The sequence below is a fragment of the Leuresthes tenuis genome, unplaced genomic scaffold (assembly GCF_036924035.1).
Source record: "Leuresthes tenuis unplaced genomic scaffold, fLeuTen1.0.hap1 SCAF_12, whole genome shotgun sequence".
NCBI classification, from domain to species: domain Eukaryota; kingdom Metazoa; phylum Chordata; class Actinopteri; order Atheriniformes; family Atherinopsidae; genus Leuresthes; species Leuresthes tenuis.
The window spans coordinates 25,627,561-25,640,435 of record NW_027325366.1 but is presented as its reverse complement, the minus strand read 5'-3'; the positions used below and the strand labels follow the sequence as shown (position 1 = coordinate 25,640,435).

The window sequence follows — 12,875 nt, the reverse complement described above, 5'->3', positions numbered from 1 at the left end:
ATTTTGGGAGCAGCAGTGATTAAATACAACAGGAGGTACAGGCAGAAAGAAGCCCATGTGGGAATCAAGCTTGGATATGACACAAAGCATCAGTTTGTTGTCATATTGTGGTAAAGGGAGGTTACAACATGAACCAGCTGTTAAGGTGTGCCTTATAAGCAGATGTCTGTAAATTGATTTGTTGTTGCTGGGACTGAACTGCTACTCCTGTGCCCTTCATAGACTTACAATCTTCACTTCTAATGAGGTTCTTAAATAAAACCAGGAGCAGAAATGAAAGTGAATGCAACCTGACTGAGGAAAATGAACATCCCTGATATATTATTATATATATAATATTTCTGAACATATTTCTGGCACTGCTGTAGTCTGATTACCAGTTGTTTAAAGCCCAACTTAACGGTGGTTGGAGACAGCCACTGTACTATTGTGAAAAATGTTTGGAAGCGTGAAGGATTTTAACAGTAAGTAAATAATATATTCCAATTTAGGTAGCTGTAAATTAGCTTTCAACTTGGAAAGATAAATCCAGTTTGGTCATTAGATGCCAGGAACAAGGAGGGACAATACAACAAGTGCAATCTACATGCAGACAGCCTATTTAATCTTTAGGGGATAAAAACATCCTATTAGGCCTGTATGTATATGAGGCTCCAATCAAAAGCAGTAGCAACTACACAAGCTTTTTCAAACAGTATTTATTTTCAGAAAAGGTTACTACTGCCTTTGTTTGCAGGTGCATATATGCATACTTATTTGTAGAGATTAAACACACAACAAATTGTTCTGCAATCTCCATTATACTTTTAAGGTTTTTAGATGAGTTTTTAAAATGTGATTTTAATCTCCATTTACTGTATTTAAGATAGTTTTACTGAGAAGTAACTCTTCTTGTGCCCTGAGGACAGAAATTACAACATGGGTCAAGATGTTAATGTTGTATAATACGTAATCCATTTTTTTTGGCTACTGCTATTGTTGTAATGCAGTGATGGAAAGGTAGCCATCACTACCTTGAGTGGCATGTTGGGGTATCATATCTGACCCAACATGTCACTCAAATGTCACACCAAATGAAACCATTTAACCCTGTGGACCCTATGCAACAAAAATATTTCCCTGATGTGAAATGGAACAATATCAAAGGTTTTTTTTCTAACCCTTTGATGAATTACTAACAGCTGCCTGTTTTCTGAGAGTTCAGTTTTGGGGTGCCAGGTGTACCGTTGTGGTGTAAGCAGCCTCAGGGTCATCCTCCAGCACTCGGGACAGGCCGAAGTCTGACACTTTACACACCAGATTGGCGTTGACCAGGATGTTTCGAGCTGCCAGGTCTCGGTGAACGTAACCCATGTCAGACAGATATTTCATGCCCGAGGCGATGCCACGCAACATGCCAACCAGCTGGATGACAGTGAAGTGACCATCATGTTGCTGCCAGAGAAAATGGGATACAGAGGAAGGCAGACTGTCAAAGATGGAGCCATCATAAAAAGAAGAGTCTGAAAAGTTGGGTAATGATATGGAAAAAATATAAGAAGAAAATACATTGTGTAGACTGCAGTAATGTTCACAGAAAAAATGTTTTGCTTAAAACTATACTGAATGTAAAATGACCAGATAATGTGCTGCAGTAAATATATTTCATAATTCCCTCAAGTCACAAGTCACAAAAATGACTGAGTGTAATCTTTAGCTGCCTGCAAGGTGTTACAACGATCTCAGTACAAAGACATGACAGGGTACTAAACTATATTTATGGCTGAGGCCATAATCATGAGACCATAATGCTGCCTTTGTAGTTCTCACTCACCCTCAGAAACGAGTCCAGAGATCCATTCTCCATGTACTCCACAACGATCATCACAGGCCGGCCTGCAAACACACAACACACACACTTCTTATTTATTCATTTATTAAGCCTCTTCCTCTGTAAAGAGAGGCAGACTCACAATGTACCTGATCAAAGGTAGATATTACTTCTCTTGTCATTCTACATTATCCTCTGATGAACATTTGGAGTCAACTATGTGACACATAAGGTTTGGTATACTTGTGCTAAAAAACAATGTAGACTAGGTTTGGTCTCAGAAAGTCTTGAAGAGAGAAAATAAAGTTGGTGTGTGCATTTAGCACAGTTTACAATCTGGGACAGAGAAAAAGATAGTGGGGTCAGAGGGGACACATAGACCATAAGCAGTTAATTGATAAATTAAGTCAAGGTGCTCAAACTATCAAACTTTTCCATTTCAACATGTCCAACCTGCCAAATGGGACCTGATGAGTATTGAGTCCATGTAGGATGAGACACATTTTTTGGAAACAAGTGCAAACCCAGTTTCTTCTTTTCAATGTATCTCTTTCCCTCCAGAGTTACAGATTGATTGCTTTATTGCCAGAAGGCATCTATCCAGGCCTGTTTGCTGGTGAGCCATAAAACAAATTGCAGGAAAAAGGACTGTTTCTGTGGTTAGGCAAGAATAATACACTACAAGGTCAAGTAAAGTTTGTTTAATTTTTTTAATGGAATATAATAATGTCAAGACCGATAATTTTAAATGTGTTCCTTCAGTACAACTAGCTACAGTGCTATTATACAGTTGCAAAAAAAGTTTGAACTACTGAAATAACCTGGATTTCTACACTGCTTCACCATAAGATGCTTTGGTCTTCCTTTTAGTCATAATTAAACACAATCTGACATGACAAAAAATACATACGTGTCTTGTACAGTTGAACACTAAGAGACTTTCAAACATGCATGAGTGTAAGAAACAAAACATGTCTTCATTTTGCTTTCCGGACACAGAAACAAAAGTGTATCAGCCTGTACGCTGGGGGGGGGGGGGGGGGGGGGGGGGTGGTTGTTGTTCTGTGTCTATTGTCCAAACTCCATCTTTATGCCCAAAATTGATGTGGATCCCACATCTGCGTCTCCTTTTCTTTCCTTTGTTAAACAGAAACAATTCACAGGACCGACTAGAACAAATCTGCGAGACTCTGCCCTAACAGCTATGTATAAAGAATTTCAAATAGGACAATGAGTTATTAATGTTTGTTTAAGAAGGTGTGTGAAACCTGGGCAAAAACAAGGTCTGCTTTCCTGAAGACTGGCTGGTGTGAACCATCTCTCAAGACTTTCACTGAACTGTTGAACAAACATATAAAGATGCACAAAGCTGCAAAGGGTGGCAAAACATTTCTAGCTCTGAGTGTTCAGCTGTCCAGGTCTGAGAAAATACAGAACACAAATGGAGGAAATTCAGGACTACTGCTAGCCTTCGTTAGAATAGACATCCTATAACCAAAGGTAACAGAAATATATCTACTGAAAATGCTGTAACTTGTTAAAATCAGAGTTCTTTGTAGGGTAGCATTAAGGAAATATCCCCTAAAAAATACATTACCACATTTCTCATGTTCACCTGCTCACCAAGTTTTGTGCTAATGAGACAAAAGTAGAACTTTTAGACATAAAAAATAAAGCGTAGCACCAATTATTTCTGTGCCTCCAGAGTTACTCTCTCATTTTCTGTGGTAAGAAGTTAGAGAAAACATCAGACGGAGAATGTTGCTGCTAAAGGAAGTTGTGCAGGTTAATGAACTCGTGTAATGTAATAGTTCCAGCCTGCAGTTCAAGAACAACATAAAAAGTACAACCATTTGTGTGTTAATAAATCAAAATTTAAAACAAATTATTATTAATTGATCTAATTATTTATAATTTAGACTAAGATTAAGATCTAAATGGGTGGCATACTGCTGCAGTGGATGCACATGTCACAAAAAACATTACGGGGTTATTTGAAATCGATCAACGTGGCCGATTTTGAGTGTTAGCATGCTGGGATGTCTGTCTCTCTGTGTTGGACCAGTGATGGACTGAAAATCTGCTTTGATTGTTTCTGTCTTATTATACTGTGTGTTGTTGGTGGGTTTTATCATGTGTAGCAGCTAAAAGCTGAGAAGTTTGGGACATCAATTACACCATCATACACCCATTAAAAAGAGCATTTGATGCAGTCTTCAATCAGTTCTCACACAAGAGAGGATTAAAGAATGTCACCTGATTGTGTGAACTACTAAATTCGTGATGGATTAACTTATTCGCACCATCTTTGACCTTAAAGCTACTTTTTGAATCTTTTTAATAGGAAACATATGGTGCTGTCCCAAACACAACATAATTATAAAAAACAGATGGTGCAAGCATAGTCACTTGGACGGCAATGTGTCATTGTTCCAGTGGATTGGCAATGACACGTCCCTTGCTGCTTCTTCCAATTCATGTTGGCTGCATAGCTTGTGATTATTTTCCTTGGAAAGGACTAATTCAATGTTGTGAATGCGTACGTGTACATTTTGTGTGATGAAGTAATCTTAAAATCTACCAAACAGTTTAAAATGAGAGCTGATTTTGGAATGAATGAAAGCTACGTAACGCACACACCTGTCACCAGAAAAAAGTAGATGCAGTGGGTAAACATGGATGGATGAGAACACCCTGTGCTGCACTGAACTATCACTTTCTTCACCAAAGAGGCACAATGATGTTTTGTTTTTAATCTGCAAAATCCTATCAACACATCCTTAAATTTAATGATACTCTCTAGTGACAGAAATTCAGCGGGGACAGACAGGAAATTACCCGATCAAGCTTGGCTTTTCCCGAGCTAATTATCAGGGTCTGGAAACAATATATAGTTATGCTGCATGGCGCCTGAACAAAAACAAACGCACCTGTTTACCAGAATCTGATGTGTCACCTGTTATTTCAGAGCAGGTATAGCAGTCAGTCACAGCACAACAGTCTTCATAATTAGTCTCAGAAGAACAACAACAGATGGAGGAAGTGATAGATAGAGAATGAAGAAAACACAAACTAGGCAGACAGACAGACAAGAGGAGGATACTCAGAATAAATGCAGTCTGATGCCCCTCTGCCAAACACAAATGGCTTTTGATTACGTGATTTGATGTGTGTAGTGTTTTGTGTGTGGGTATTGGATATGTAGTTATGGGAAAGAGCTTGTTCTGAAAACTTGAGACATTCTGAGTTGTTACGCATTACCAAACCTAGTTTTGATTGATGGAATGATTCGTCCACAGTCCATGACTGCTTCTCTGTAACCTAATTTTACTCTCTTTTGGATAAATGAGGGTTTATGTTGAGCTTTTCCACTCAGCCAATTTCTTACAGATTCTTCACCCACATTGACTCCAGTTTTTGCTAATTTGTTTTTCAGTTCTTTTGTTCTCCTTTTTCCATTTTAAGGCATATTACTTTGAAGTTTTGTTTGTCTTGACACTTTCCCATCTTCCTTGGTTGACCTGTATGTTTCTCTTTTACAGCCTTTCCTGTTTTGTTTTGTACTTGCTCAAAATTTTAGACAGACCTGACTGGGAACAAACAACACTGCACTGGATGTTGAATTACCGCCACAGTTTAACTAGTAGCTCTTTTGCTGGTGGCATGCTTCCTGCCAATCAACCAGGTGCAACAGCTCATTGAGGTCTGCAGCGACTCTTCCTTTTTTTTAGCGGCAGACTACATATTTAGACTGTGATGTATTTATTTTGAAAATGCAAATTACAAGATTATTCTTTTTTTCACCCTCTACTACACACATACGTCACATGAAACATGTGGCATGCTGTAAGTCACACCCAGGAGAAAGAGGTATCACTTGTACCAATATTTTTAGACATAGCTTTTATTCTCTTTTTAAACATACTGCCGGTTTAAGTTGCTGTTGGGTTACATTTGGGCAAAAAAAAATTACTTTGTGAGGGTTAAGAAGTTATGGTTTAGTTTCACATAGACATGCTAATAGTAGTAAATATTTCATTTTTCATTGCTGCCAGGGTGATGAGTACTGACCCAACAATATGGTCCAAAAATCTAACCCTGTACCATAACACTAGCTTAGTATATTTTGCAATGTGTTAAATAAGATTTTACAGACGGTTTAGTTGGATATTACAAGGAAAATATGGTTGGAAAAACATGCCATTCAGCCTGTAAGAAGAAATGTAAAAGTTAAAGCTTTTATGATTATTTAAAAGAACATATAGACATTACAATAAAAGGAACAGATACAGTGCTGTCACCGGGGAATGACAGGTTACTCTTACGGAGATAAAGGACCTTTTCAGTGCAACAAGTCTTGACTTGTTGAGCACAATGACTCAACAGGTCTTTTAAGGTCTGTTCCCATCAGAATCAGAAAAGCATATCAGTGTTGTGTGGCAGGCTTGAGTCCTTCTTAAGATGTTTAAAACTACAGTTAAATCTGTTGATGCGAAATATCAGTGATTAGCCTCTTTAAAGCCATAATGGCAGAACTGTTCTTTGAAATTCTTATCATTGAATCTGTATCAGCAGGGTCAGAGCTGTGGAGTGTCCTCTATTTGCAGTCAGGGAGGGGTTGAAAGACTTCAGCGGGCACATTTATATTCACAGTGACGTTTCAGTTTATTCACCCCCTGTAAATACAACCATATGTTGCGCTGGGTGAGCCCCGTAAAACAGAACTCGTTAACAAGTCCACACGCTTCCTCTTACTCGCTGTCACACATACACAAACCTTTGCGAACAAAGTACACTCTTATGCACGGAAAAAGTGAAACAGGGCATTCAAACTTATTCAAGCATGTTAGTCGGCCACTTGCATAAACAAACATGCACAACGCATGACTTAAGGACAACACCATTTAACAGAGTGAAAATGATTCAGTGCTCCTTCTTTTTTTAAAGTGAAGACTGCTGAACCCTCGCAGAGGTTTTTAGAGCAATTTACCATTCAAACAACCAAAGGCGTCAATAAATTCATCCAGACTGTGATAAACAGTGTGACTGGTGGAAAGATAGCAGCTTCAAATGCTGGTCACATTTTTTTGTTGCTTTAAATGCAGTCTTCGTTTTGTCACCAGACAACTAATTTGTTGGGAGAATTCATTTGATGAAAGAATAGTGACTGAGTTGTTTCCTCTTGTTCAACTGGAGAGAAATGCTATACATGTAAGGCAGAAATTTATAAAGGGTGCATTAGACGTGTTTTATGCAGCAGTGGCAGCATGTAAATGTGAGTGTTGTGGTAACAGTCCCTGAATTATTAATTACTAAATATCAGTTTGGTATTCATCACCCATTTAAGTAGTAATCAATCGATTAACCTACTTGTATGAGCATAACTATGGACATATATCCTCCCATCAGTGGTGTCAGTGTTGTAAAGGTCTATGAATTACAGCCACACATATGCACTGAACATACTAAATTACTGCACAACAAGTTGTAAATATTCTTAATTTTTTGGTTACGCATCTCCAAAATTGAGCCTGTTCAGTCACATCTTTTGTAAGTCCTCTTACTTTTTGTGACCACACCCTCCAGCCTGATAATGTTGGGGTGGTCAAATTGGCCCATAATAGATGCCTCGCGCAGGAAATCCCGCCGCTGGCGCTCCACATATCCTCCTTTTAGTGTCTTTATTGCCACTGCAATCTCCTTCTTTCCCGGTGTTCTAAGGCGACCACTGCACACTTCACCAAATTCGCCTGGAAAACACACACAAACACAATCGTATTTTCAAGACATTCAGGACATTACTTGGACTCGTTCATCTATCCCAGCCTATCCCAGCTGCCACTAGATGAGAGGCCTGGACAGGTTGCCAGTCCATCACAGGGCCACACAGAGACAAAGAACCCTGCACACTCACATTCAGTCCTAGGGACAATTTTAGAGTCACCAATTAACCTGACCTGCATGTTTTTGGGCAGTGGTAGAAGGTAAAGAGTCTTATTGACAAACTCTAATCAGATGGTATCACATCATACCACCAGGGGGCAGTGTTGTAGTTCCCATTTAAACTAAGCTTTGTAACCTTTTCTTTAATAAGTTAAACTTTATAATGTTTTTTCTTACTAACACCTTCAAGTAAAAATTATTCAAACACTCTCTTTTCTTCTCTAACCCTATTAAAGGTGTAATATTCCAACACTGTGTAGTGAGAAATGGAAATAAAATGCTTCTTTTTGTTGTATACAAATGAGTTTGGGGGGGTCAATGCAGTCATATGAATTAAATAAAAGTGGATAATCTCATATGCACATTTAAAGCTACTGTTATCATGGCTGACATTAAACAACCCTCTTCTGCCCACAAGCAGCAATAGTGAATGAGTAACACACGGGTAGACGAGCGTTGTAGCAGTGTGTGCAGGTTTGTGCGTATACCAGCTCCGATAACCCTTTCAATTCGGATCCGGGATGGATCAATCTCCTTGGTGAATTCGTGGATGGCCTGTGTGGGATCTTCATATGTGTCAGGGTCCACATACGTCTTTATACCTGGGAAAGGGACTGTTGACACAGAGAAAACAACAAAGTGGAGTGTGTGAGAATGTGCTCTTTATATCCTGAACAGGCTTGATTTTAAATCTATATTCATCACCTGTGGGATCAGAAAACATCACATGGACAACAACAATAATGATTGGGTCACTTTTGAGACAAATTGTTATTATCCATGGAGAGACACTTCTTCGTACTCCTATTGATGAGCTGGGGGGCAACGAGTGACTTTGCTCAATATCGTCACTCCAGCAGAGAGGAGTCTTTTTGCTGAGCAGCAGCAGAGTAGCATCATGTGTGCTGATGCAGTCTTCTAACTTGGGACAAGTTTTTAGACACTTTTTAATTTAACCATCCACCCTGCTGGAGTGTCCTTGAGCAAGTCAGTGAATCCTTAACAGGGTACCGCTGTTCTAGTGCTGACCCCAACCTCTCAGTGTAAGGTGGGCAGGACAGAAGCTGCTGTTCTCCTTTATGGGTCGATACACAATCCCTAAACCAAAAACAACAATCATCTGTCTCTGATGCACGGAGGGACACTGGCCGTTCTCTGCTTCACATCACGCTCGGTGCTGAGACAGGAAGCGTGGAATACTGTAGAGGGTTTGGACAAACCAAGACTGTAGGAGTGAATGTGTGCTTTATTTAAAGGTGTGTGTGTGTGTGTGTGTTTGAATCTTGAATTTTTTAAACATTTGTGGCAACTTGGAAAAACTAATTTGATCTACATTCTTTGGTCTCACTTTTTTCTGGTTGTTTCTCTGTCTTTGACCTCAAACAGAAGTGTCCTGGTAAAACAGTTCTCATTTCTCTTTGTCCTCTCCTCTATTGTTGCCCTCATCCTCATTTCTCTCTCCTCGTGTCTCCCCTTTGCAATTTTAAGTCATCTCACCTTGCACACATCTTTGTCTTTCTGCTCACTTTTAAATAACTTTCTTTTTCTTCCACACAACTCAGTGCAGTTTGAGTTTTTCATGCCAGGAATGAAACGTTAGATACTAAAGACAAAAGAGAGGTGCAGAGGCAGACAGCTAAAACATGCAGCCATGTAACATCATAAAACAATAAAATTGTGTAGAAAATCAAATGAAAACCTATGGGAAGAGGCGGGAAACAGAGACAGAGATGTGACAAAGTTTGGCAGTGAAGAATATTTCACTATTTGTCTGACATTTCTCTTCTTGGCATTATCAGTGGAACAAATTAGGATTTCTTTCTTCCACATATTTGACAGTAGCAAGTTTCTACATTCTGTAAAAGCTTATGGTAAAGTCTACTGCTGAGCTCAATGTTTACTAAAAGATGAACACATGGGAAATGATTCACACTCATTCTCCAAATAAAAGAGCAGGTTGCTATCTGTAATCTGTGGCAAAAGCGATGAAACTACTAATATCTATGAATTTTTAGTAAAAGAAAAATTGACAAAACTCTCTAGGCAGATGTCCCACATCATGTTCTACAATGTGAATAAGAATCCAAAACAACAAAAACATAAGAGTAGACCAAGAGATTTACCTTGTCCATTCTGATAATCTGTCCCTCTTTTGTCCTCTGAGGTCATCTTGGCCTTAAAATACCACTGACACCTAAAACAAACAGAACAAACATCAAAGATTGAGACACAGAGTTAAGGCTTTTTTCTTTTCCTTTGAATTTGAACTGTCATAAATAGGGGATAAAAAGAACTAATTATTCTAGAACAATGTACGAGGATTGCCTTGAAGAAGCCTGACATTTCAGTGGGGGCCATTTGACAACAGCAGCCACTTTGGCCACAAGTGGTAATTATAGGACAACGACACATTGCTTTAGAGAAGCTGTCAACAAGCAGGAAACTACAAAAATGTGCTCTTGCTCCTTGTTTTATTTCTTCAAGAACACCATTAAAATGTCACCCTGTGATATGATAAAGTATGGTTTAGGAGTAGCACAATTACTTTCTGTGTGTAGGGGGAAGAACACTTTGTTTCGCAGGAGTTAGTCTTGTTTTAAACAATGCTGGAGCCTCTAAGGGCCCCATATTAGACTCTGGTATTATTTGCATTTTACATTTCACTTTATCAAGCTTAAATGCACATCTGATATATTTAACACCCTCTTTTACTTAATGTGATACATCAGTTAGAACAGATTTAAGCATCTGTCTAAAACTGACATGGTAGTAACAGAAGTAATTTATTTGTGTGAGGTTTACACAAGGAAATCAAAGTAATTTGTCTCTTTTTGTTTTTTTTTCTTCATGGTAGTTCAGCACAATCAGGCATGCATGCTCATACATTCAGGTGCATATGCATACTGTTGGTTGCACTTTAACAAGCTCCCACTTCAAAAAGGTGCCACTTTGAGAGAAAAGTGAAAAAATAGAGAAATAAAGAGAGAGAGAAACAAGCTAGCCAGACATGAACGAGGCAGCAAGAGTGACTGAGAAAGAGGAGCATTTACACCTCAGAGGCCAATAAGTTCTCACAGAAACACATCTCCATATAACGAGTTCACCTCACAACTTTTCTGGTGAAGACTGTAGACAAAACAGGATCAAACACTCGAGACAGTGTTTATACAACTAACAAGGGAATTAGAAGAAAACGCTGATCATTGAACTTACTTAAACTTAGTGTTTTTTCAATAAAAATGTGCACAAGCTGAACTAGCCTGGGCCTGAGACGGGTTTGACCGTCTGGAAATAAAAAAAACAAACAATAAAAATGGAACTGTAGCAAAAAATAAATTAATCTACACTCATTAATTCTACATTCTTGAAAAAAAGATTAAAGAAAAAAAAGAAAAGAAAGGAGCATCTGATCTTATCTATCTATCTGTCTATATGTGTATACACATGAATTCTTCTTAAAGGAACTCTCACAAAGAGACTGTCATGTTTTCTCAACACATATTTATTGGAAATATATAACCATGAAAAAGCTGTCTAGTCCTCCAGTGTGTTAGGGGTGTTTATTTGGGCACTGGCAAACAGAGAAACAGCCAATGACAAATAAAAAGCTGCTGCCAAGACAGTCTGAAAAGCTGAGAGATTAGATGACAGCATCTGTAAAGGACCGCAGAAGACTTTATACAAATAGATTCTTGGATGTTGCTCTGAAATTGAAAATGAAGAAAACACAAAGCACCCTGTCAGATTGTAACACTGAACTGAAACTGTGTGACCAGAACAGTCAGAAAGCAAGGCAGTTGCATTGGCAATAAAATAAATAGCAACAAAAGCTTGTTATGTTTGGATAAGCTTTTCTTAAAAACTGCATTGTTGCTGTAAAGTTTATGAATTTAGAATCGCTTAAACCCTTTTTCATTCCATCTTTATTGAAACGATTTTTGTGCTTACGGCTGTCATCTTGCTGCGCGGCTCAGGAAGATACAGCAAAATAGGCCAAAATCATGATACTACCACCACCGTGTTTCACAAAACATGATTAAATTCTTATGGTGGAATGCAGTGTTCACCCCCCTCCAAACATACTGTTTCCCATTCAGACTGAAAAGGTTAACATTGGTCTCACCTGTCCACAAAACATTTTTCCAACAGCCTTCTTTAGCAAACTGCAGTCTACGTTCTGTTAAGAGAATAATAGCTTTCTCCTTGCAGCTCTGCCATGTTCCCCATTGTTGTGTACAGCAGGGCAGCTTCTTATAAAAAGAAAAAGGTGCAGAAACCCAACCAGTAAGTGAAAGCAAAAGTGAAGTTGAAAAAATATAGTAAACATGTGAGGAGATGCTCCTATATGTTAGTTCATGCTTATATGGCTTGCATGAGATGGTGGCGACCAATAGTTGATATGATTGTTCACAAAGGTTTGGAAAATTTGGAAAAGTCTCCACTGTATCACAGCTTATGAAAAGTGAAAACGTTATATCCTATACTAAACACAGTATGCTGCTGCGCATATAAGACAAAGATGTAAATGTAACTGTACAAGCTTAGTTTATTTCACTTGAAATCTTCTAAGAAATAATGGTGTATTCTCAGAGGCTCCAAATTTCAACATTTTGACTGAATAAATGTATAAAAATCCCTCTTCATGGTTATATATCAGATATGATTTAAGAGAGAATGTCTTCGGTTGGCAAACTCAGCTATAAGGTAAAAAATCTGGCCCAATGTTCAAGAAAAGCCTTTTTGTTATTCAAACATAGTTCCCTGTCACCTAAATGTTGCGTAAGGACTTCATTTGAACATGGCAGGTCTATTGAAGTAGCTGGATGTGTGAGAGGTGGAGGTCGCATTGCTGTTAAAAGTGCAGTGGGGTGGAAAATAATAGTATAAAGACTGAAAGGTACTTTGAGTTCTCTGAGAGACCGTATCACTGATGAATTTCAAAATGTATTTTGCAGTAGAGGGCTCCCACAAGTGGATCCCCTAATACATTTTCTCATATTTAATAATTTATAAGATAGATTATATAATTCAACTGCATTAACTACATCACACCTATTGTTGTTAAAAATGACTTAAACGGAGTCTGACTTTTAGTTGCTGGTCATTTAAACCTAAGACTGAC

At 38.4% G+C, this 12,875-nt stretch overlaps 1 protein-coding gene across 2 annotated transcripts in view; it reads right to left on the bottom strand.

The window, feature by feature from the left end:
* The window catches only part of LOC140319577 (ephrin type-A receptor 6-like), a 154,233-nt gene that overhangs the window by 6,601 nt on the left and 134,757 nt on the right, over positions 1-12,875 (bottom strand). For both annotated transcript variants that reach the window (XM_072397261.1, XM_072397260.1), the window contains 5 exons: positions 9,877-9,947; positions 8,242-8,367; positions 7,375-7,560; positions 1,814-1,875; positions 1,225-1,434 (listed from right to left, as the gene is read on the bottom strand). In XM_072397261.1, the coding sequence (XP_072253362.1) occupies positions 1,225-1,434; positions 1,814-1,875; positions 7,375-7,560; positions 8,242-8,367; positions 9,877-9,947 (655 nt within the window). The remainder of the gene's footprint in view (positions 1-1,224; positions 1,435-1,813; positions 1,876-7,374; positions 7,561-8,241; positions 8,368-9,876; positions 9,948-12,875) is intronic.